The sequence below is a fragment of the Acanthochromis polyacanthus genome, chromosome 8 (genome assembly GCF_021347895.1).
Source record: "Acanthochromis polyacanthus isolate Apoly-LR-REF ecotype Palm Island chromosome 8, KAUST_Apoly_ChrSc, whole genome shotgun sequence".
Taxonomy (NCBI): domain Eukaryota; kingdom Metazoa; phylum Chordata; class Actinopteri; family Pomacentridae; genus Acanthochromis; species Acanthochromis polyacanthus.
This window is the reverse complement of record NC_067120.1, coordinates 23,947,986-23,973,300: the sequence shown is the minus strand read 5'-3', so window position 1 is coordinate 23,973,300 and position 25,315 is coordinate 23,947,986. Positions and strand designations below refer to the sequence as shown.

The window sequence follows — 25,315 nt, the reverse complement described above, 5'->3', positions numbered from 1 at the left end:
ACACTGTCAGAAATTATGAGTGAGTCAGTAAATAGAAAATTTGTCATTTAATGCAACATAATTGTGACTGAATTACAATTAATCTCATGGAAATAAATCACCAAACTGACAGACAGGATGTTTCATACAGGTATATATTACAATGTGCCTCGTTATATAATACAGTCAGGTTCTGTTTTTAATAAAAATAAGCACTGGAGGAGAAAGTGATACTTTTTGATTTTATTGTAAATTGGACATTATGCACATTACTTAACGACTGATGACTTGTTAATTAAGCTGTTAAGTGGTCACAGAACTCCCTGCGCTGAGTGGGAGTTCAGACGATGTCAAGTCAAAAAGGCGATTTAGCCAGGAGCGCTGCGAGCTTGAGATCCCACATACAGGACAAACGGTGAAGGAAGTACCAAAATGAGGGAACAAGAACATTGAGTGGCTGACAGTGGTGGCTGTTTGTGCCAAGAGATACCAGTCAATGAACACAAAACCTTTATTTTTTTCTTTTGTTGTTGACCGTATGGGACATTAACCGTGAAGTGAAGGGAGTCGTTTGTTTCAGCCGTAATATCGCTCTCTTTTGTAAATGCAAACAAAATTCTCCCAAAAAATTGTTTTCACCATCACCATCGCAAATTTAAACCGTTTTTCCATTAGGTCAAACAAATGGCATGGTCTCACTGACACAATAAATATTGCACACGTGATACTGTACTTTGTAAGGGTGTTTTTGCATACAAGTGTTCGCCACCTTTCCTATGTCTTGCAATATTTCTTCAAGTTACATTTTCCCAAATACAATTACTTTTATCATAATAGATTCAATATACAGAGGAGTTAACAGTGTCTGTATAAAAACAAGGGAAGTAGTCATCCAATGTGTGATGTGATATCTGACTGTGAGACCGAACCTTTCTTTGCCCCTGTTTTCTCTAATTTTTGTACAAAGACGATACAACTATCCAGTCATGCAACGTTGTTTGGGAGGGGATGAGGGTTGGGGGGGGGGGGGGGGGGGGGGGGGTCTGTCTGTTATCTTCTCTGCTGTTTTTAAGCATTCTGCATCTCCTTTCCAATCTTGTAGCTCAGGATCTTGTTCCAATCGATCTTGGTGCGTGTCACAGGAAGCTGGCGGCGTAAGGCTTTGAAGGTAGTGTCCGACATGGTCTGGTAATTCTCGTTGATGGCCGTCTACAAGGAATTGAAAAAAAGATGAAGAAAGATGGATGGAGGTAGGGAAATAAAGTATGTGAAAAATGCATTTCAATAACTGCTAGGAATAGGATAACAGTAATAATATTACTTTAAGCTTTTTTTTTTTTTTTTTGTCTACAATCCTTAGATAATTCACATATACTTTGTAATACACACAAAAAATGATCATCATATTATGTTTGTCAGCATTTTTTTCTGTTGCCACAACTCATCTGAGAAAGGTGCAAATTTCTCTATTCATAAACAACATCCAGATTCATCAGTATCCTGACTATAAAACTTCACATTCTGTGCTGGAGAATAGTGATGAGAGTAAAACAAGTTCACCGTGACTTTTCATTTTAGCCAATTGAATATGTCATACCAGTCAATAAATCTGTCAACAAAGAAGTGTAATGTCTCAGGAAGCACTGCTTTCATGAATAAGTGACAAAAACCAAGCTACAGTCAAAGCTGAGTTTCCCAGCAACAAACAGCAGGCAATCAGCATCTTAAACAGTGTTTTCATTTTATTTGATGACATACCTGATAGTCATTCTCTGCAGCCTCCATGATCTTAACAAATTCCTTTGCAGTTGAAGCCTCATTCTGAAAGATGACGACACAATTTTCATATTAATAGAAAAGGGGACGAAGCATCATAAACAAAACAATTTAGTGTGCTAAGATTTTCACCTTCACACTGCAAATGATGATTTAAAAAACAAACATATGCCACTAGGTCTTAACGGCACTGCTAGATGGCAAAACTGTAACTGCGGTGGATTCAATTACAGAGGGAGAATCAACTTAAATACACAGTACTGTGTGATAAATAAAAAAACAGGACAAAATATTCAGCTACATCTCCACTGAGTGTCTGGTCTCACAGACAAACTCCAACTCAGCAGTTCTGGACTGCAAACTGACAGTAGTAGTCGGCTATTAGTACTGGTTCAGTTTGTCCACAGAATGAGAGCAGCTGACTGACAGAGGACCGACAGTGATGGAGCAGATAGGGAAACAAGAGGCAGAATGGGACAGAACTAGCTCCTTAGCAGCGACTGAACTTTCAAAATAAAATACAGGCTGCCACAAAGAAATCAATGTATAGGAAACTAATCAGTTGCAGACAGTGTTGTTCTATCAGACAGAAAAATGAACTCAAAGTTAAATATATTCATGGCTGTCATCCTAACACTGTGTTTGATAAAGGCAATGACTGCTGTAGCTTATGTTTTGTGCTCTAGGTCATGCAGCTGTACTTACAGAGACTGACATGGACTCCTGAACCTCTTTGTGGCTCACCAGCTGAACATTTCCATCCTCATAGTAATGAACCTAGAAAGATAAAAGTTTAGACTCAGTTCACCTGGTACCTAAAACAGATTCTGTGCCTTCATGTAACAATGTCACCCAAACTATTACTGCTACTGTGAAATACTAAAACAGCCCAAAAAATAATAACTGATTAATTATATACTGAAAACCAAAAAGAACTTGATGGCTTGCTGCTGAGACAAGGTAAAAGTGTGACACAAATTAACCAACATTTGACCACAAAGTAGCAAGTGAAATCAAGTAGTGTGCACTGTGCTGAATTTGTACAAGCCAACACACAAACAAGATGACATGGTCATCAATATCCCCCGCCACATGTGATGTCTATGAGTCTATATCCAAAATAGTGATAAAGGGCCACAACTGTGTTAAATAATATCGCACAGGTCTCATTTTCGAACTCGATCAAGGTGTCCATGGTGTGAAGCTACACACTAAATTTCGTAATCCTAGCTGTAATAGTTTCAGAGAAAAGCTGTCCCCTTCATCTCGGACGCAAGGACGGACGCACGGACGGACGGACGGAGGCCAAACCTATATCCCCCTTTTCCACTTCGTGGAGGCGGGGGATAATAATCACAGACGCATATAATAATACAATCTGTCTCTCTGCAAAATGAAACCCTTAAACATATTACCTGGATTTTCATAATTCCTGCCACTTGAGTGGTGGATGGCGAGATGGTAAATTTCCATTCTGATCTCCAGCGTCCATTCCTGTGCAGAGGAAGAGGAAAACCAGACTTCAGTCTCTCCAAGTCTCATGACTGGTCAGTAATAATAATAATAATAGTATATTTTATTTCTATAGTGCTTTTCAAAATACGAATACAAAAGACATTTTACATAGTCACATTGTAAAACAGCAAACATTAAAACAGAGGAACATCATAAAACAAGTCATAAAACACATCATTCAACACATAAAATTAAACTGAAAGTGCAACAAAACTGTTGCCTTACTACAAAGCCATGTCTGCTTCAGCAAACACAGATATGAACAACTTTTATCAGTTGAGATCACCTTGAAGATTGCACCAGGAGTTTTAAGATCCAAAACGATAAAAATCACTGCTGGGTGTTCTCATTTAAAATGTCCAATATTGTTTCACAAATCTCTTCATGCCACAAATCAATGTACCCTAGTGTAAAGTTATTGTTTTTTTTTTCATGTTATAGACCTTAAAATCAAAGAGCTGAAAAGGAAAAATACATGTGGTGTCACATTCAAATTCCATCAAATTCATACATGTAAATCCCCTTTATAGGTTCATCACTACTGAGAAGGGGGAGCCAACAGTGGCAGTCAAATACAGGAGTTGTTGGATCATTGCACCCAACAACCCATAAGCCCTGTAAAACCCAGCAGCAAAGAGGATTGGTGCAGTTCTTATCCAATTAGATTAACTTGATCAGAAAAAGCTCAGCAATGTTTCTGTGGCCCAGCACCAATTAAAGTAATGCCTTTGAAAGGTTTTGTACACATTAAGCAACATTTGAAGTTTGTTTTTTATTAGCCGATTCAGAGTTTAAAACAAGGTTTGGTTTAGAAAGCATTCCTGGGAATTATACAACCACTTTTTGGATTTCTAGAAAAAAAGACAACTAACACTAACAAGCATTACTGATTCCATACATTTGTACACATCTAGAAACTAGTAAATTGTAGTTTAAAGGGGAACTTTGTTTTTTTTCAACCTGGGGTCTGTTTTCATATGTCATTTCATACATGTGAGTGATGGAGAAATGAATTTTCGACATAGCTCCAGTATTTAACCAGGCAGGCAGCTTAGCAGCTCAGCTAGCAGCTCGGCTAGCGAAAAGTATAGGGCAACTTGCCCCCCCACGTCAAAGTCCGCCCTAACGTGCTTTTTTTCCCCCCACACTGACCGGCTCGGATAGACTCAATGCGTGTCCCACAACATACTAGAGATGCTAGCTGAGCTGCTAAGCTGCCTGCCTGGCTAAATACTGGAGCTATGTTGAAAATTCATTTCTCCATCACTCACATGTATGAAATGACATATGAAAACAGACCCCAGGTTGAAAAAAAACAAAGTTCCCCTTTAAGTGCTGTTGTCAGTCAGGGAGTACAGATGTTGCTACAATTTTTTTTTTTTTTAAATGGATGTTTTGCACTTGATGTCAATTCGGTCTCTGACCAAATATGAAATATTGACATAATCTACCCTTTTGTTCCAGACTTATGACACTGGATAATGACTACAAAGGTGTTTTTGTAGAGCAATATGATGCCACAGTGATGTTTTGGAAATACAATGTCATTCTTTTATCATCCAACTCCATTAGCATATGATATCTTGGGTTATGGTCAAAACCATGTTTTGTGAGGTCACAGCAGTCTTCAAACACCGAAATTTTATCAGTTTATTCAAGAACAAAGTGAACCTTTGTGCCTAATTACAAGACCTTCACTTAAGATGTTCCTGATGAATAGTGTTCATGACAACAGATAGACTTATAGACAACTCAAAAACAAAGTTATGTTTATGCCAAGTGCAGAGGCAACAAACAACAAAAAACTTTCAATTAAAACAACAATCCAGTCATCATCTTTACTACATCCTAAAATCATCTCATCTGGAATCAAGCAGTGTACTGCTTTGTATGTTAAATGTGTGTAAAGAAAACATAATGCGTGTGAGATCTCAAAATCACATTTAATAATAACTGTTTGAAACATACCAGAAGTTTTTTGGTTGAAACTGATGGCACTCGATGCACACAATGATGGTTTGATGTCCGTCAATGGTTTTCCCGTAAATCTGAAGGGAGAAGACAAAAAGATCCTCAGATTTCACAAGTGAGCAGTATTTTTGTCTGAGTTTATTGACGCTTCTCTGAGTTCTACTTTGCTGTACACGTGCAGCCATCAAATGAGACAGTGGTTTGTGGTTAACACCTGCAAAATTAATCTTGTGCTGACCTTCTACTTAGAGACTGTAATATATACAGCACATTTAATAAGTAGGACAACAATTGTTTTGCAAAGTGGATCATAGGCATGTCTACTGATTGGCCTGCCATTACTACCCACTCTGCACTAGGTGGGTTCATACTGTTGTCTTGATTTAATGTGAACTACCTTAGAACAACATTAGAGACATTTAAAAAACATTACAGACATTTAAAAAATGTGCATGGTATTTGTCAGTGATAAAGAATGAAATAAAAACATAAGCAAACAACGAACTTGCTCTGATGTAACACTTAATTTATTTCAGCAAGGTGCACTGCACACTAGCCTCTATTTTCCAAAGGTGCAGAAAGGCTAAGATGGAACTTTTGTAATTAAAATTCATCTTGTTTGATTTTTATATAGTTTTGACCATGAATAGATTTGAAAACTGTTGAACTGTTCCTTTAAGTGATTGCAGGCACACCACTGTAGTTATGGAGGAAGCTTGACATACGGTGCAGACTCCGCTGGGATAGTGCTCCTTGACATAGGCCCTGACGGCTGAGTCCACAGCACTCCTCCAGCCCTCCAGGGAGCTGTCAACATCATGAGGCTTTGGGTCGCTGGCCTCCTTCCTCAGATGGTCAAACTTGAAGGAGATCTTATTCTTGGGATCCAACACCCGGCCATTTCCAAGGTCACCATGCTCTGTGATTAAGACCTAGAATAAAGAGCGACGGAAAGAGGCAAAAAAAAAAAAAAAAGAGATAGGCAGAGAATGAGAAGCCAGCAGGGGGAGAGGAGCAAAAAGGAGTGACAGAAAGAGTAATGAGAAAACATGATACATTAAATCAGAAAGAAAAAACAATCATCAGACAAGAGGTTGAATGAAGACCAGGAAGAATAACACAAATGATAAAAACAGAAGTGGTAAAAAATATGAAAAAGAAGAGAAGGGATCAGGGCAGAAAATTTTGTTGCAAAGTAAAGACAAATTAATAAAAAGACACAATAAGCAAATAAACAAAACAGAAAGAGAAAAAGGAGGAGAGGAACCCACAAGCATCAGCCTGAACTTTCCATCTCCAGTCTGCCACCTCAACACTTAGCTCAGCCTGTTGGGTATCAGACTGGGGAATTTCAGACCGTGATATGGGAACAGAGGGACATGATGACATCTTCACATAAGACACTGCAATCACCACAATGTTCAACTTCCACTGAAACTCACAGGCAGCAAGCCCAATGACATTAAAATAAAGGCATGTTTGTGATCTTATTTCTTGAGGAAGCAAAACAGAAAACTTGGATGTCTTTGATCATTTCATCCAATTCCATTTCTCTGCTTTGATACCAGTAATACAATTATATTAGTGCAAAAGTAATGAAAAACTTAACTGTTTTTATACCATAAAAACCATTTGTGTGCCACAACGTCCTTTTGAATTTATTAACGAATTTCAGATAAACTGTAACAGCATGATAAGCTTTACATTTTGTGACTACTCATTACTTCTTATGATACTATAAAGAAAGAAACAAGTAAAAGTTTCTTCATAACAGGAATATAACATGTGACTGTTCAACTCATGGATATAGTTTATGAACTGAATTTTGATGTACGTCAGCTAAAGTAGTAATGGAAAAGTTTCAAGTTAAAATAATACAGTATTAATACTGGGAATGATGGCAAAGTGGAGGGAGTGAGTCAGCAGATTCACACATGATGTCATCTAACGCCAGTTCCTTAAGCTTGCTTTATGCTTGCCATGTCCACGAGGTCTGTGCGGGTCCATGCGGACAAATTAGGTCATTTTACCAGTCACGCCCCCCTTACACGGCCCATCTCAAGCGGAAAATTTCCCCATTCCACATATGTAAATTTTTCAAACTATGCGGACGGACGGCCCCAAACGTGCCGGAAGAACAGGCGGTCTTAGCAACAGAAGTTCAGAAATATAGGCATTTATACGATTCATCATACAGAGATCACCGTGGTAACCGAGTTATGACCAATTCATGGTGTGACATTAAAACTAACTGCTGAAATGCAACTATTTGGTAAAATGCCATGTTGTAAGTGGTGTACACAATGGCAAACTTCTTCTAGCTTATTAGTAGAGTAGATTAGGTAGACGTGTGTTTGCAGTACACTGCCCCCTGCAGTTTGGGAGCAGACATTGCATGGAGTATAAAGTCACACGCAGTCTCTCGAGTGGATTCCCAAGTATCTCATTTCCACACTGCTTGTTTGTGCGGAAAGCATAACCCAGCCTTTAGCCGTCATATTCCCACCATCACCTCAAAGTAGAAAGATGAAACATGAGCTCACCTGTTCTTCATAGCCCTCGATTTTCACGGGGGTAAACTGGTCCAAGTTGTACTGTGCAAATGCACTACAGAGAGAGACAACAAGTTACTTCACACACTCAAATTCTATTTTGACCAAACATAATCTTTAAGGTTTTTGGCAATAACAATACACACCACTGAGCCAAGACATTATGACCACTTTTGACAATTTTGATCTCTTAACAACTTTACATGTCCAGGTCTGGAATATGTTGGATGGTAAAAGAATAGTTGGGTCTCATGGATGTAAAGACCTGAGCGACCTTGACAAGGGCCAAATACACCAGATGACTGGATCAAAGGATTGTGGGGTGTTCCTGGTCTGCAATGGTTGGCCATAAATCAGTGACAGGATGTGAGATACCAAGGGGCAATTTCAAAGGTCTTGTGCAGTTAATTTCTCAGTAGGTTGGAACTGCTGTAGCACTAGATGAAAGACTGACAGTTCATACAGCAAGAATGGTCACTATAGTTGGCTCATCAGTGTATGTGTAATGGGGTTTGGGCAGCTGTAACAAGTCTTTAGCTGAAGACCATTTTTTCTTGAATTCGAATGGACTGTACGGTCCTACATTAAAAAGTAAACAAAGCAGGCAAACATTATGTCAAACCAGAAGTATTTGGAGGTACACTGTCATATTAATTATTAAAAAAGCAATATGTGGAATGAATGCAAGTCTGAGTTTGTTGATTCCGTGTTTCATTCCAAACTTCTCAAAATTCAAAAAACATTTTTCAAGACCTGGAAATAGCACATGAGGGGAGACTTACTGCGCTGCACCTTCCCTGAGAAGATTGTCATTGTTGAGCAGCAATCGCACATCTAAGGAGAAAAATTGTGTGAATATTAGACAGGAGAGGAGAGGAAGGAGGAAAGGGAAGACGGAATACAGGTACAGCAGATTAGCACCATGACACGCACAGAAATGCAAAAGACAAGGCTGCCTGCAGTCAGTCTTAGTGGCATTTACGGTAAATTAGCTCAGTGGAAAAGACTATAAAATCACACAGAGATGAAAGAGGGCAAAGTGGCAATAGGGGACTGTGTTTTGTGTGTATGTGAGTGTATGTGGCTGTCAGGTTGTGATAAGCAGCAGACAGCCAGCCCCCCTGGCGTTCCATTGAGGTGACGACATTTATCGAGGCAGGACGAGGATTTAACGATGCCAAAACACATATACAGAGACTCTCTCAAGGGGCACAACTTTGACAGTGTAGTGTGGACAGTTGTGCTGCAGGGTGAGCAACAATTTGGCCAAAACGTCAAAGTCTCATTATACTTTCTCAGTGGCCACAGCATTATGATGTGGAGCACGTCAAATAAAATAATTTTCATTGTAGCTCCTTGATAGCCCCTGCAAAAATTATTATGTAGTCGGCATTGTGAAAAAGCTGCTTTGAGAATCAAACAAGACACTAAGGTAGGCAGCAATGTACACTGTAATGGTGCAATACTTTCCACAGGTTTCTCGAAAATCACAGCATTTTACACCAAGATATTTTCTATCTTGTTTGCTTATTTTATTTCAGCTCAGCCTGAATCAGCTTCACCCTACACCATCTTGTGTGGTAGAAACGTCAGCAGTCAGTAAGACTATTTCTATACACCTACAGAGACAGAAATAAACTGGTTTAACTGTCAAGGGTCACAGAACTCGAAAAAAGACAAATTACTTGACAATAAACTTATCCAGCTGACATAATGTCTCACAGATACAATTGGGTAATTTTTAATACTTAGAAATTCAGACAGAGACTTAGCTACAGCACATTTAGTTAAATAAATTATATATTTTTTAAAAATATTAGTCGTGGTAGTGTGCCATCACAACCAGTTAAGTCAAACGATGTTATTTATTAAAAAACAATAAGTGGATTCTTTTGAGAAATATTTTGCCTATGTAATGAAAATATAAATTATAGCTTTGTTCCATTTAGATGTGCCAGTAGGCTGAGCACTACGACTAAAATGAATGCAGCCACTGTTAGCTTTTATTAGTTACACCTGTGTTTGCCAGCTAAATTGTCTGTTCCTCTGATTAAGTTGCTACTACCCTTCTTTAAACTGTTCTGCTGGCGTATGGATTTTTTCTGTAAGCTGTGTAACTAAAACGAAATAATAATCTGGATATGTGAAGAAAGCTTAAAAAAAACAACATTCTTATACCGATATCACAGAACTTTATCATATGGGTTAATAAATATCTATGTCCTGCATATTTCTACACAGATTAAGACACCCTGCAAAATTGTTTCAACATTTTTAACATATGGGCAGGAAGAAATGTGGTACAAACAGAACAGCTGCATATAAACAATTTCTTGACAAATTCTTTTTAAAAGTGCATTTGCTCCAGACAACAGGCTCTGTGTGCAATTCAAAAAACCTTTTATATGCAGTGACAAATCAGGGCTTTGCATTATTCAGTTGTGTGCTGCTGCAGAATCCTGCATTACATTTGACAGAGCAATACCATCACACATTACCAAACATAAACATTTTTAAACACAAATTATATAGAGGAAAAGGAACAGAGTACTGACCATTGAAAACTTCATTGAACTCTCCTGGCGGGGCATGGATGACAAAGTTAGCTGCTATGCGTACCTGCAAACAAAAACACAAGTTGCAGTTTCAGACCAGAGTCACTGACCAGACAAAAAAGCAGTACAAGTTCTTAAACCTGAAGTTTTTACCTCAAAAATTCCTACATTTGAGCCTGCAGCTTAATATTTCATGTTGTGGGAAAACCAGACAGTGGTTTCATATCATGTTATATCAGGAAGGCTAAATGCTTTACACATTAACCAGCATTCGTGCTATAACCTGGCATAATGCATCTCTCCCTTCGGGGTTAATGTTTACTTGTGCAATGTCCCATGGATCAAATAAATAAAAGAAAGAAAAAGTAAAATCCCACCTAATGAAATGAAATTCATGATAAAACTTCTCTCTGCATAAGTTTAAGCTTGAGGGCTGCATTCATGAAGTACAACTGAATGCTAAAAATTCACAATGTAAACAGAGAATACATCTATTCAGTGCAGCCAACAGAGGGTGTAATACAACTGTGTCACTGGTTTGGAGGGTGGAGTGAGGCTGTCTGATGTCTCTCTCAGTCTACAGCACATCTGAGCAGTCACTTTTTCCCCCTTCTTTACTTCTCTTCTGCTGCTGCACCACAACACTTCCTGTTTCCAGGTCACATGTCAAACTGACAGTGAGACGACAGCCCCTCCCTCACCCGCTTGGTTTACAACCATATAAGGATATAAAAATGTGCTGAGGACTCCAGTCCACACGCTCTCTCTCACCCTACCTCTATACCTCTCTCTATCATTGGCAGGATACAGCGGATCACCCAGGTTCCCCCCGGTCTCACAAGCTGGTGTATGACAGAAAGTGTTCATGTGTGTGTGTGTGTGTGCGGATGTGTGTGCATGTGTCTGTCCCGTGGGCCCTTATTAGCGGCACGTGTGTATACAAGTGCACTGGCACTCAAGCAGAGCTGTAGATTGATTCCTGCTAATGAGCGATGCTGAGAGAAAGGAAGGCACTGCGGGAGGAACATGTGTGTCTGTTTGTGTGTGTATGTTTGTGTGATGTTCAGATCAAAGTTTATCTGCATTAGTCTAATCCTCTGTCATGAAATCATGACCCACTTATGTTGAACAATATAAAATTCAGAAACACAATGGAGGTGTGTGCGCATTCGAGCGCAGGACATACACACACACACGCACTGTGCTGAACAGCTGGCGGAAAATTGTGTGTTTGTGACTTGAAATCCCTGTGGGAAGAGTAATTTGCATTGGGTCTCCCTCATTAATCTGGACGGCAGTGTAAACAGACTTTACATATGCAGAGGGCATCTTACAGACACTCTAGGGGACTTTTTCAAGCACCAGGTGTATATATATATATATATATATATATATATATATATATATATATATATATATAAACACTATATAGGAAAACACAAATCTTCCAAATATGTCTGACGTTGACAGAAAAAAGTTTGTTTCTGGGTTCTATTCAAATGTTTTTTATACTCTTGCACTGAATCTATATGCAGAGCCTACACTACAGTTGATGTGAGTGGTCTACGCCACTGTGAGCATTTATACTTCTGCCACTGTGTTAAGTTTCTTTGGAAACTTCTAACCAAAGTCAGTAAAGCACAGCAGATCATGTTGGTGCTAATAACTAAATAGTTGGACAACAGTTTGTTTTATCAAAACTACAGCAACTCAGAAAACAGAGAAGACATCAGAGCTTATGGCTAAATTGGCTGAATATTGGCTATTGGGTTTGCATTATGAGCAAGCCAGGTACAGTTAGAGCCTGCTACATATTATATTTTACTTTACTGCAGCACTATTTAACACGCATCATTATAGCATGTATTAAAACCAAGCAGACCAATCACAGTGGTTGTTGTCTATGCCACTTCAAAAGTAGTTACATTTCTAGGGAGGGGCTCTTCAGTCTATGGCATAGGGCGTGACACAGGTCCAAAGTATAGATTCAACAAAGAAGTATAAATCAAGCTGAAAACTGTAACATAAAAACATCACCAAGAAAATCACATTATGTAAGATGACTTAAACGACCTCAAGTGCACCAAATCTTTGATACGTTCAATCAAGCAAACAAATTAAAATCTTTCATTTGTTGAGGTCTACATTTGTCAATAGTCTATGTCGGGTCACATAAAGACTACAAAGTTCAAAACGCACAGTTCTTTTCCTTGTTTTCTGTCTTGTCTACACACTGAAAATTGACCTTTTATATGACTGAAATGGTAAGATCTCAAAAATACGTCAAGTGTGTGTCAGTCACATTATACGATATTGAATAATAAACAGAATAATCGAGAGATTTCTATGTGCATTGCCACAACCGTGGCTTTAAAAACATCATCCGACAATAACTGTCAAGTATGTTTCATCATGCTACATGTCCATTTATATGGGTGTGTAAAAGACAACACAATTGGAGACCAGCTCAACTAGTTCAAATGCCTGACTGCAAATTGAACTTCGTGGTCTGATCTGGTTTCAATATAGTCTATTAATTTCAGCAGGAGTACTGTAATTACAGCTGGACATTGAATGTACAATCTCATCATTGGAAATAACATTACATGTTGCTTTTTAATGTGTATTCCTGTATCTTTTCTTGCTGTTTTACTCTATTGTCATACTGTATAACCATAAATCCAATTTCTGGACATGTTCTCCTTTTCAAGGTCGCCAGGTGTGGTAACTCAACCCAAGATGTGACTGATAAGAGGAAGGGCACAACCATAACTGGTTTTCAGTCTTCAGGTCAGGCTTAAACTTTTACCACAAAAACAAATGTGGCCACACATACATTTAATTTAGTTTCAATTAGACTAACATAAGACGAGTACATTACGGAGGAAATCTGAGCAAGTTACATTGATGCCATATCAGATATTTTTGCTAGACAACAATAGTTTGGGTAATACACTGAATGTTCATCAACAGTTTGAATGATTGACATGAAACAGATTTCAAGACACAGAACACTTTAGACAGTGGCTTGAGTAATGCAGATGACAGATATCTTACTAGATTTGTGAGAACTTTCACAATTAATAGTGTAGCACCTAAAACTAGGAAAAGACCGGTAAGAGCTGCACAGGAAGCCATGCTAACTGCTTTATGGTACATAGACAAGGGGGGGATAAGAAGCCAACAGAGTGTGATGTGGGTTTAAAATGAATCACTGACAGAAAGCAGGGAATACACCGCCAAATATATTATGAGTGAGACACTGACTTTTAAAAGCTTGTTAAAACAGGATAACATTTGTTCTTATTCCAAGCCAAACATGTTCTACTATCATTATGAGACAAGAACCCGCCTCCTCCTGCGACAATAGAGTAATAAAACAAATAAAAATAAACACATTCAAGACTACTTTTTTCTTGCAGGTCAGCATGTTGAGAAATTATCCCACTATGTTCACAGTGACAGCAGATACAACAGGGATGGGATCAGCAAGTTCTGATTCTAGCGGAAAGTTGTTGGCCGGGGGGGCGTTTGCGGCGGCGCAGCGACTTCCGATCGCTGGGCCGTTTACAATCGTCGTTAACAAGCTATCGTTAACGTCGTTACCATCTCGCGGGAGTATCAGCGACAATAAAGTGTTCAAACTTGAAATTAAATCGGCGGAAATCGGCGGATCCGCGGTAAATTCCCATCCCTGAAAAACAGCGGAAGTCCGCGAATTCACGGAAAAATCACATCCCTGATACAATGATTGAGAATTATGGCTGATACCATCTGTCTTTCTTGTAGCCAAAATTGTTATGGATTGTGGAACTATATAGTATTTTAATGTATTTGTGATTGTAAGATGATGCTAGATGGCAAAACAGTACACTGTGCAGTAGAGGGAGCCAAGATACAATCACATAATCTTTGACAGGGCGAGGTAGTCTGCTTCATGCAGAACTTTAATAGCTTTTTATTACTAAAGAGCATTCACACAAACAAAAATAATAAATGTGAATGTTGCATTTCATCAGATTCTGAGAAATTCCACTGGGGAAAAAAAGAAATAACTACACATGTAAACCAAACCTGACTTAAATCTTGTTTTATGTCTTTTAACCTAATCAAATGGAACTTAAAACATACTCCTCTTTGATAGAGGTAATTACAGCAGGGTTCAACCTTTGAATGTGGAGCTGCAATGTTAGGTGTTCCCTCAGTCTCTTTGACTGGGAGACAGGCTGTTGGGACACTTCACAGCTCTGAGACCTAGTTTCAGTGTTGAGCACTGACTGCCACTGTGCCACAAAAAGCTGAACTTGAGTAAAAGAGTCTCTGTGGGGAATGATATTACACTACTCACAGTCTTTGGCATAAGAACAATGTGTGATGAACGTTGCCATGTAGAGTAATTGAGTTTAAGCCAATAAACTGTAATGAGACGTCCAAAAGTCATCATCTCTACTGCTAAAGCTAAGCGGTTATTCATATTTGGTTTTTCACTGCTTAAACAACCTTGAACATTTACACTGTCCTGTGCTGGGAGAGGGGTTGACTGCAAATTGGTCATTTCACAAGAAAAGAGAGACAGCAAGTGAGGCTGAGTTTTATCTAAATATGAGTCAATCACAGTGAACAACATTCTGATCTTGGGATAATGTTTATATTTTGTGGGACATAAGCATTTGTTTATTTCTTAAATTTAAGTCCTTTATCTTAGAGGGTGCAGCTGACGTGCATATGTAAGCTAGTCAAGGAGCTAGCACAAAAATATTAGAGCTAGCAGACACACAAAGAACGTGGGACACAGGCTCCCCTGTAGCGTAGGATTCTTTGTGCTGTCTTGGCCTGGATACCAGCTGGTCTCTTTTCTTTCAACTTGCTTACCATATATTCATCCTCATATTACCCAACAACCCCTCCTTTCCTTGCAACAGACGCCCCCACTGTACTGTCCCAATACCAACTCCACCCGACACCCCTTTAAGAGAAACCCTTTCTTTAATCCCAAAAGACACCCACTGACACTGAAAACCACACTTATCCCATCTTTATCATGCCAATCCAGATATGTGAAATTTTAAAAAATGAATTTCAAAAAACCCAGCAGGACTTGGCCCACAGGTATTTAAGCTGCATCATCTCCCTGAGTGTGATCCCCTAACCTGGCATGCTGCCATTTCAATATCCTGGATAGAAAAGGAAAAGAAAGTCTTGGCGCCCCAAATTCTATAGCAGAGACCAGGTTGAGTTCAGAGGAAAACTAGACTGATGTGGGTGAAGACTGGAAGGCTGGTAGACATGCAAGGGCAATAATTTATGAATAATAAGTCCATGGCAGGATGGCAGACAGAGGAGAACGCCTGTCAGACAGCCTTAGGCTAACTAGAAATGTTCTTCTGCTAATCAAAATGAGGCGGCGGTGGCTGGTCAAGGCAAAATTAAATTGAAGAAATATGACCCTAGTTCTGTGATGTTGGAGATAAATACCCTTAGAAGCAGACATGTTGCTTGATTGAAGAGGCTTTTGAGCAGTAAAAAAAAAAAAAAAAAGTAAAAATTGCCATTATAACAATCAATATGGGACAAGGTAATACATTTCAGCTCTCTTTTTCATGACAGCACTGTGTTTTACATCTAGGTTGTGTTCTAAATAGTTCACTGACTACTAGTGGCATACGACTCTGATCAAACACAGTAAGTAGTACGTAACAAACTTAAATATCCAGAAGATGACATACTGGACTAGCCGAAGTTTCGAGGACACCACTTCATTTGTTTTTTTTGGTTGATCCCTTCTAGCTGCCACAAGGGTAGTAGTCACTACTGTGCCTGGAGCTATCTGTACTGCATCCCATAATGCATTACATCCGTTCTTTTTCTGGTTTTATTTACTGACAACCAACTTGTACGTTTATTACTTACACCTTGTAAAGTGGAGTTGGGACAGTAGATATATTATGGGGACTCCACAGCTCAGGAAATTTAAGTAGCAATAGCAGACCCCTCAAAAGATTTGTGTGCTGTGGAGGGTAACACCAACGATGTGTTTAAGTACATAAAGTTGCTATGGCATGGTTTGACATGATACATTTTTACAGGTGTGATTTGCTGAAAATTTATACAGTCTTGCAGTTTGAAACATTAAAATACTTTCTTTTTCAATGATACAGTACTTGGGACGAACACTGGAAATGCTTTAAATTCTCCTAGGAAAGACGTTGAGATCTGTATCCACATTTAAGGTGAGCAAGTGTGAGTTGTTTTAACCGTACAGCTACATAATGTCATCAAAATATCCACATCCTGACATGTTACTTTTATTGTATTTGAACTGAAAAGGCTGCATGTCTTGTAGCAATGCTCCACACACAATTTTTACATGAGCTTGTTTCAGCAAACATACAAACAGCTCATAACCTCTTTACTTTAGAAATTTTATGGCAGTTGGCAAAAAGAAAATCCAATAACACACATGCTCTGAATTCAGTTGTAGCAGTTCTTTCAATTCTAACCAACTTGCAAATGTTGTTACAACCTGAGATGGGTTCTGCTCATGAATTTAGTAAGCTACTGTCAGTGTTCAACAATGTTTGTTTCTGTGTGTTAGCCCACTGTGTGTGCTGCAGGTTTTTATGAAGTAAAACAGTGTACTTTTGAATGCACTGATTTGATTGACTTAAGTTTGGTAAGTAGTTTAGTTTTAAAAATCATGGAAATTCAGTGGTACTACTACCAACTACCTAATTTCTGGTAACATGTCATCATTGTGATTTAATCGCCATGGGGTAATTTATCTGCATGCAAAGCTGTTTGTTTCTTTGATGGTAGGTTATACAAGTTACCAATGTCAATATGAATTGTCTACCTTGGATGTGCATAATATTATGCATCTAATATTCAATGAACTATTCCTGATATTCTGCCTGTAGCAGTAGGATTATTTTATGGAAAGCATCTAGCTATGCAATACATTTAAAGTCAGTAGCTTGGATTACATCCTACAGCATGCAGACATCGCAGTCTAAAGCCACTGATCTCTGCAAGGCAACATTAACCAGTAGTTTTCAAGATTCTAAAATAGCCTATAAACAAAAGTAACAGCTTTCATAACTGCCTTCTGGAGGCAACTTACCTGCCCTAATATGAACCCCAGAGGCTTCAGCTCCTAACACTGAAATAAAGCACCAGTTTTGGCCTTACCATGACGGGGTACTCGACCCGCCTGCTTTAACAGAAAAGCATGCATAGTTCTTTTGTTTTGCTCTGCTACAGGCACGTACAGACAGTGTTCCTCTGTCATTGCGTTCTTCAGTTAAAGGGAGACACCACCAAGTTTCCACGTTTATCTATGTTATCCCTATTATCTAAGACAGCTGTTCACAAACCTAGCTCAGGGACACACACACAGGACTCTTGGGAGTTCTCACTGGCTCTCCAGTTAAATTTGACTACTACTGAATTCAGAGTGTATTGTTGCAAGGGATGATGCTTTATCAGAGGTTTCTTACCAAGTCTTCTTGTTTAGACTGCAATAAAGCTGTCAAATAGGAAAATCTGACAAAAAATATTAAAGTGAAGTAATTTAGCAGCTTCATTTATATTGAAGCATGTATTTTTCTCTCATCACAAAAAAGTGAGTGCATTTTGTCACTCTTTCTGTATGTAAATTACTTTGTATGAAAGGTGACATGTCTTTATGTTAGTATTTTTGACATAGATATCCTAATCTTTACACAGATCCAGTCATATACATGGCCTAATCATGTAGACATATCTTATTTTATGCATGGGATTCAGTGGATGCTTTCATCTACACCTTACTGTTCTGTGACTATGACTTGAGCTTCTATCGCAGACATTGTGAGCACTATGCTGCGTGTCGTGTCAATTTACCCTTCTGGAGTTGAAACATTAACTTTACCTGTAGCAGTCACAGTCTTTGAAGAGCATTTGTATGGCATGCATGTCCATGGTAAAAAAAGAACCAGCTCTTCCTATAAATTATTACAAGGCACATTATAATGCTCCATTGAATCATGTGCTGCCTGTTTCTAAGAGTTGTCTTTACTCTCTCTTTAGAAACTTCATTACATGTACTGCAGAATCACTCCATACATAAAACTCCATTGCTATTTTTCCTTTGTGTCTCCCACATCAAGCTCAATTACACAAGCATGCACATACACAGACAGTAGAAGCTTATTATTCTTTCTCTTGCAGTGCTGTTGATCAACAAATTATAAATGTGTAGTGACAATAGATCAATAATTTAATCAACCATTTACTTGCAACAGCTGAGTAAAAAAAAGTGAATTTGTGATCCTCAATGGGCTGCAGAAGTGATTGTGATCTGGGCTTTCCATAATTGTATGGAAACAATCAACTGCAAGATTCATATTTAAACACTCCTCTCGTTAAGCGTAAAACTGACTTTAATGCCTCCTTACCCTCTTTTAAAAGTAAATTTAGGTCACACATTTGTCTGAATTGCTCCACTGCAGTAACTGATTGGGGAGTCTTGGTGTTTCTCTGTGTACAGCTGCCAAACTCGTGTCTGCTGTAGCCAGCATGTGAGGCATTTAGGGTACATTAGTAAATTGTAGTGTGTACTGATAAGCAGATATTCAGCAAGTGAAATGTTTTAGAATAATTGTATTTAGATTTTTCCTCTAGGAGATTCACTAGAGTCAGACGCAAAAAATATCATTTTAAGTCTTGCTTTAAAGCAAAGATCTGTGCATTAGGAATTACGATATTTGTGGCTAATATAGGATGACTGATTAATGGCCTGGCTGATTATCAGATGTGACATTTAGCATTTATAGTCATTTTTTTTATTTTTGCCAATTCACAGTAAAATAAGTTAACTTAAATATGTGCTACATGGCTCGCATGCAGCGGCCTCTCTCAGTCTGTAGTCAGCCCTGAAAGGTCTTGATCAATGTCGTGCCCACAGCACTATCTAACTTGTTAAACATCACATCACCAGTGGCACTTAAAAATAAATGTCAAGTTCACTTTCGATTAAACATATGTAAACATAAAGGCACAAAGGCATTTCAACAAAGTTTTGTGGTTGTCATTCTAAATTTTGTCATAATGATTTTCAATTTTACTGCAAATGTATCTCGCTTCCTTATATCAGTTATGGCTCTTCTTGACCGCTAATAATCGATTTTCATATTAGCTCTACAGTTTGTACCTCAAACAAAAAGCGCTTTGGTCTCTGCACCATACATCCTATTTCTTGTTTATAAAACTTCAAGCAGTGCTGTGTCTAAAGTTTCATTATTGAATCTGATTGGGCTAAGAGAGAACTGTAAAACATGTTTAGCCTCCTCATTTATCTCTTACCAGTATGTATGTCATGTGTGTTTAGTTCTCCTAACAACTGTTTTACTACTTCCTTTTTCAGTCTTCATCCTATCATACATGTAAAAGTGGAATGGACCTAAACAAAAACTACAACAAGCATCTTCTCACTGTAATAATCATTTTTCCCAAAACAACAACTAAACAGTCAAACCCAAATACAGTGAAATTACCACTGTTACGTGCCACAGTCTCTCTCTTTCTCTCTCTCTCTCTTTGGTCTGGCTTTCTCTCCTCCTTCTGCCTGCTGCTCACCTGAGTGCAATCGGCACTCAGGTGATGAGAGGAGGAGGGAATAAAAGGGACAGGGAGTGGAGAGATGGGGGGCACGACTCGGCACAGACACCTGGACAGGTAGGAGGGAGTTTACCTTCCTCCGTGGTTTTTCTTCCCTCCAAGCAGGTTTTTCCCCGTGCATGTAGGTGCCGGGGTTTTTGTTGGTTTCCTTCGTTGTATTAATTTGGGCTGGAGATCACCGACAGTCTCGTTATTCGTCTTTTGTTTATTTCAGCCTTAGTTCTTATTTTTAGGTAGTTTAGGGGGAGACGCTGGGAGCGACGGCCCACTGCGTGGTTGGCCCAGCGTCTTCCCACTTTTGTTCTTTTGTCCGGGGTCTCCGGCCCTCTTCTGTTTCTGTTTTCGTTTGTGTTATTTTGTTAATTATCTTGGGGTGGCCAAATAAAGCCTGTGGGTTAATCGGAGATATTCTGTGTGGCGTCCTTCTGTATATGCTGCGGTCTCTCTCCCTTAATGAGCCCGTTTTTTTCTCAATCTATGTGAGGGCCGTAACACCACAATTCAATAATTAATTAGTAAAATTGGCATCAATTATTTCTCAAGGAAAAATAGAACTTGTCAGAGCCTTACCAAAACAACCAAGGTCAATAGGAGACCTTAAGCTGTTTGAAATTACAATCAGCACTTATGCTGTAAATGTGTAGTGTAAATGCCCATACTATATACCCTGCCTCTCTCTAAAACATAACCACAGCACAGACATCCAAACTCCTTTAGCCAGGTCGGTATTTCTTAAAAAGGTTGGCAAATAAAGTATTCCTACGAGACAATTCAAAGGAAATGTAAGCTACAGCAAACAAAGGTGAACAGCTGACGACAGCTTACACATTTAGGCTGCAGTGGGTTGGTAGACTCTGTGAATCAGTTTGCCATTTACCAAATCACTCTTTCAGGTACAGTAATAAACAATCCAGGTTGAGGGGCAAAATGATATAAGTGCTGTACCTGTCCAGACACTCACAACACATAAAGCAAAGAAACAGACAGCAAAGGCGATTGAGTAATGACAGCTTCCTGTAATACTCATGTGGTTTCTTTGCTGTAATCAGGAAGCTAGCAGGCTGGTGCCCAAATGACTCAAAAAGTCTTAGAGCATAAGCTGGTATCTGTGGCAGAGATGCAATGCTTTTTGCTGTTTAATCATTTACAAATGGCAAAGCCTTTAAGTAATTCCCAATCAGGGAGCTTTCAGGTCTTTTTTTGGAATCACAAAGTCAGGCTATTGGCCACACTAACAACAGGACAGAAATTCCACAATCCCTTGGGACACATTTAGTATTTTCCTAGAGAAAAAACTCCACACTATTTACTGCGTTTGACACATATGCAGCCTTGCTATTAACATTAAAAAGCCTAGTGTCTCCCAGCCACTACTTCCCAAAAAAGATTAAACAATCATCAATAATATTAGATCATAGCGAGTCAGGATTCCCGCAAGAGCAAGTTTGCAGATTTGTTATTGAGTGTGGGGAAAGTACCATCAGTGCAGCGCTGAGAGATTCTGGCTGTGGCTGATTGCTTTGTTCCGTCTACCAGTCTCTGGCAGGTCACCAAAGTTTTGTTTTTATTCTAGAATTCATGACTGGACACTGAAAAAGTTACACAAAGTAGGTAGTTTGTTTTTTTTTAGGAATAAGTACCCTGTCACTGTCAGGTGGATGAAAATGCTCATTTCCTCCCCATGTAGTTTTTGTCTGAGATACACAAAACAAGCGTGCGGGCCAGAGCAGATGGTTGATTGCTCTGAGCTAACGCATCAAGAGACCGCCTTCAAAGTGCAAAATGCAACTGCAGTGTTTGCATGGAAAATTATATGCTTTTAACAGCACACATGCAGTGCATAGATGCATAATGTAAGACACTTGGTCCCTCACCACTCACATTCAAAGGAGGAAATGAACAACTTCCTCCAGCTAAACAGTGCATTATATCAACTGTCTGGTAGTCTACTAGTCAGCCTGGCAGGTTGCCAACCATCATTTTTTCAGCTCTACAAAATCAAACTGTCTGGTCAAACAGTGAAGTGGCTTGACAAGTGTAGAAACCAGTGCGGTTAAGGGATGAAAAAGACCACCCATCCTCTTCACAACAACAACATCCAAAGTTGTTAACCTTTCTACCGCAGCTTTGTGTCACGAACACATAACTGAAAATATTATTTATGACTGAGCTAGTACCCTACAAAGTCACACAGTGGCCACAGTCACCTATACACCCAAGCACTGTAATGAAATGTTTAGCTAACAGCTGATGCCTGTGTGTTGATGAGCATGACCCGTTCACATTCATGGGTCGATGAGCTGCCTGAACTCTAAAAAACTTGTGACTCAGACTTAAGGCAAAATAAAATTACACCTTGTTCTTACTATGAGCAGTTTATTACATAACCTTTTGAGTAGTGCCTGATGAGTTACCAACAATGCATTAACTGAATGCTTATGATAGCTTATTGTTTATCAACAAGCTTAGCAGGAATAGACTGCAAGGTCAGGATAGAGACAGCACAGGGTATCAGGTACTCATGAATACACACCTTTATGTATGTAAATCAGTTCAGAATAATAGTAATGATGTGGTTATGGATTGTTTTAACTGGTTATTTTGTACCATAATCTCTTAGTCATTTAAGTCATAATTTATAAAAAAAAAAAAAAAAAAAAAAACAATACGTGTAGGCATCACGTTTGCAATTTGCATGAAAATTATGTCCAACAGAGGCGGAACCAGTTATGAAACACAAAGATTGTAAACCTTCACATCAATACAACTGCAATCAGTAGATTTCCATGCTAAGTGAATCCTATAGCAAATGAACACTTAAAGATAATTATCTATTAACTGATAAATACCCTTGATAAACAATGACCAGCTGTTTTTATATTGATATGCTTCTCACAAAGTATGATTCCAGCATTCCTGACCAAAAAGCAAACACAACTTAAAGATTATAATGTGCGGTGATTCTAAGGCTGCCACATAAAAACAAGTCAGCAATTCAGAAAAAAAAAGCAATGTAGTGTGACATTAACAAAAAGTACAAGACGGATTTGACATCTGCAGTTGAACATTCATGTGAACTTGGGGTCTTGGTTGTGTGCGTGTGCGTGTGCGTGTGTGTGCTCTTTTAAGGAAATGAGAAAATGAACAGAGCTGGTGCTGGCAGACACTTGAAGGGGCGTCATGGGGTGTAAACCCTGCTAACCATTACGGGCGTGACAGCCTACATATCAGTTACACCGTTTTAAAAATAATATTGTTGATGTGAGACCTTAAATACACATGTGTTTTGGTGGGAATTGAGCAAACAAATGCAATTTTAAGCTAAAATTGTTTAGCCTAGTTCATGTTACATGTTGGGTCGTTTCCGTGATATCGTTGATCAAAGGGGGCTCGCAGTTCCCTCATCTTTCAGCACTACTTATTAGGGGTACGAGAGTTAGCAAGCTAGCTTGCAGAATGTATATGGTGTCTGTCATACGACTGCTTACAATTTGCCCTCACATAAAATAAACTGACAGTTCTCCACTTCCGACATTTCTGTGTGTAACGACAGAAAATCGGTATCCAACAGCGAAAAGGGCGTGTTGATAAGTGTGGCTATCTGTTAGCAGGTTGCGGCTATGCTACACTAACTAACCTAGCTAGCGATCTTTGGTGTATGAAAACTTCCATAACACAAGTAACCAAAGACACCGGAGTGAAACGGAAAGTCAACTGAACGACAAAATCGTGGGAGGTAAGCTTATGTGAATTGACAATATGTACACAGTTCCTATTTTGAGTCAGGACCGTACAAGGAGCCTCCGTTTGAGATTCGCAAATGAGCGGAAGTTGAGCTAAAAATAATAAGAGCAGAAGCAGCAGCGGTTCTGCCGAGGCCTGGCTTTTCTACAAATTTCATATCGCCGGTCGACGCCGGGATGCACCGAGAGACAGAATCATATGCAACTCAAAATTCGAGCGCAAACGTTTCCCGCTGAGGTTTAAGCTGTAATTAAATCGCTGTCTTACCTTTTCCTCGTCGGATAGCTGCTCCTCATGATCCGCCATCTTTTCTTCCGGCACCACCAGCTTGTCAGAGCCCTGTGACGTCATCACATGGGTGGATTCCAGCTGGGTTCAGCACAGCGCTCATCTCTGACTGACGGAGGATGAGGATGATGCTCACTCACTGCAATATATATACGGTTAAATCACTTAATGTCTGCAAAACAAGATGGGGCAGATCTTTCACCACTCTGATTTTCGAACTGCACTTTTCTTTGGAGCCTTATGTTGGGGCAGCAGCATCAGAGCCAGTGACACTGGCACTATTGATTTACACATACATTTAAGCATTCCAGTCTTTGGGAATGTACTACTATTAAACAAAAATATAAACACTATATGCAAATAGAAGATCAGTTTCTATTGTTAATAGAAAATACACATTTAGCCAACTTTGCACCAGATGTTTTTGAGCTTTTCAACTGGTCAACAATTGTTCGGTGCAGCTTTGAAGGACAATGATCAGATAGTGTGACCAATACACAGGCACTCCTTTGTCCATTGACTTTAGAGGGACACACTAAAATGCAGCTTTATTCAAATGATGCAATGTCGCCAATGAGAAGAGAAATGAAAAGTGAAAAATGGACTGCTGACATGATGGATGCTGGCCTGCCAGTCAGGGTCATAGCCAGGTGCTTAAATGCCCTTGACTGCACTCCACCTTAACCATTGGACTATCAAGATGCCCAGGGAACTGTAATGATTTAGGGTAAAATATGTCCTGTACTTCATGACACAAATCTGGGAAAGCCCTGTGATGAATCGGAGATCCTGTCATGTTGTGTGTGTGTGTGTGTGTGTGTGTGTGTGTGTGTGCCACAGTTTTCACCACTAGATGGGGAGCTAAGACTGTCTGCAAACTGAATAGGTTTAGTTTTACTGTCTGATTGCTTTCATTTTCACACTCCCAGCAAAAAAAGATAACATGTAACTTAATACTCAATGCAAGAACCCAGGGTCCCACAGAGACAGAAGGAGGGTGTCACAGAGAGAGAGAGGTTTGCTAAATATCACAGATTTTGAAATGAATTGTTAGCTTTAGGCTGTTCAAAGAATTGGGTTGGAGCACAAAGCAGAAGGAAGATTCTTATGATTTTTTTTTTTCAGTTTCTTTTAATCACAAATGTCTTGTTGATTTCATTCTTCTGGTTCATGGGAAACAAGAAACAGATAAACCTGCCACTTATGAGAGTTCCTTTTGAGGACATTGTATTAGCTTACATTAATTTCCTGGAGTCTACCCCAAATTTCCTTACCTTA

At 39.1% G+C, this 25,315-nt stretch overlaps 1 protein-coding gene across 1 annotated transcript; it reads right to left on the bottom strand.

Moving 5' to 3' along the window:
- Positions 1 to 32: 32 nt before the first annotated feature.
- LOC110965506 (F-actin-capping protein subunit alpha-2) lies at positions 33 to 24,144 on the bottom strand. Its single transcript, XM_022214585.2, has 10 exons — positions 24,017 to 24,144; positions 10,349 to 10,412; positions 8,576 to 8,627; positions 7,785 to 7,848; positions 5,967 to 6,173; positions 5,239 to 5,318; positions 3,171 to 3,249; positions 2,461 to 2,532; positions 1,738 to 1,800; positions 33 to 1,188 (listed from the first exon to the last, which is right to left on the bottom strand). The coding sequence occupies exons 1-10, from the start codon at positions 24,098 to 24,100 to the stop codon at positions 1,048 to 1,050; spliced, it is 906 nt and encodes a 301-aa protein (XP_022070277.1). The 5' UTR covers positions 24,101 to 24,144; the 3' UTR covers positions 33 to 1,047.
- Between the last annotated feature and the right edge of the window lie 1,171 nt (positions 24,145 to 25,315).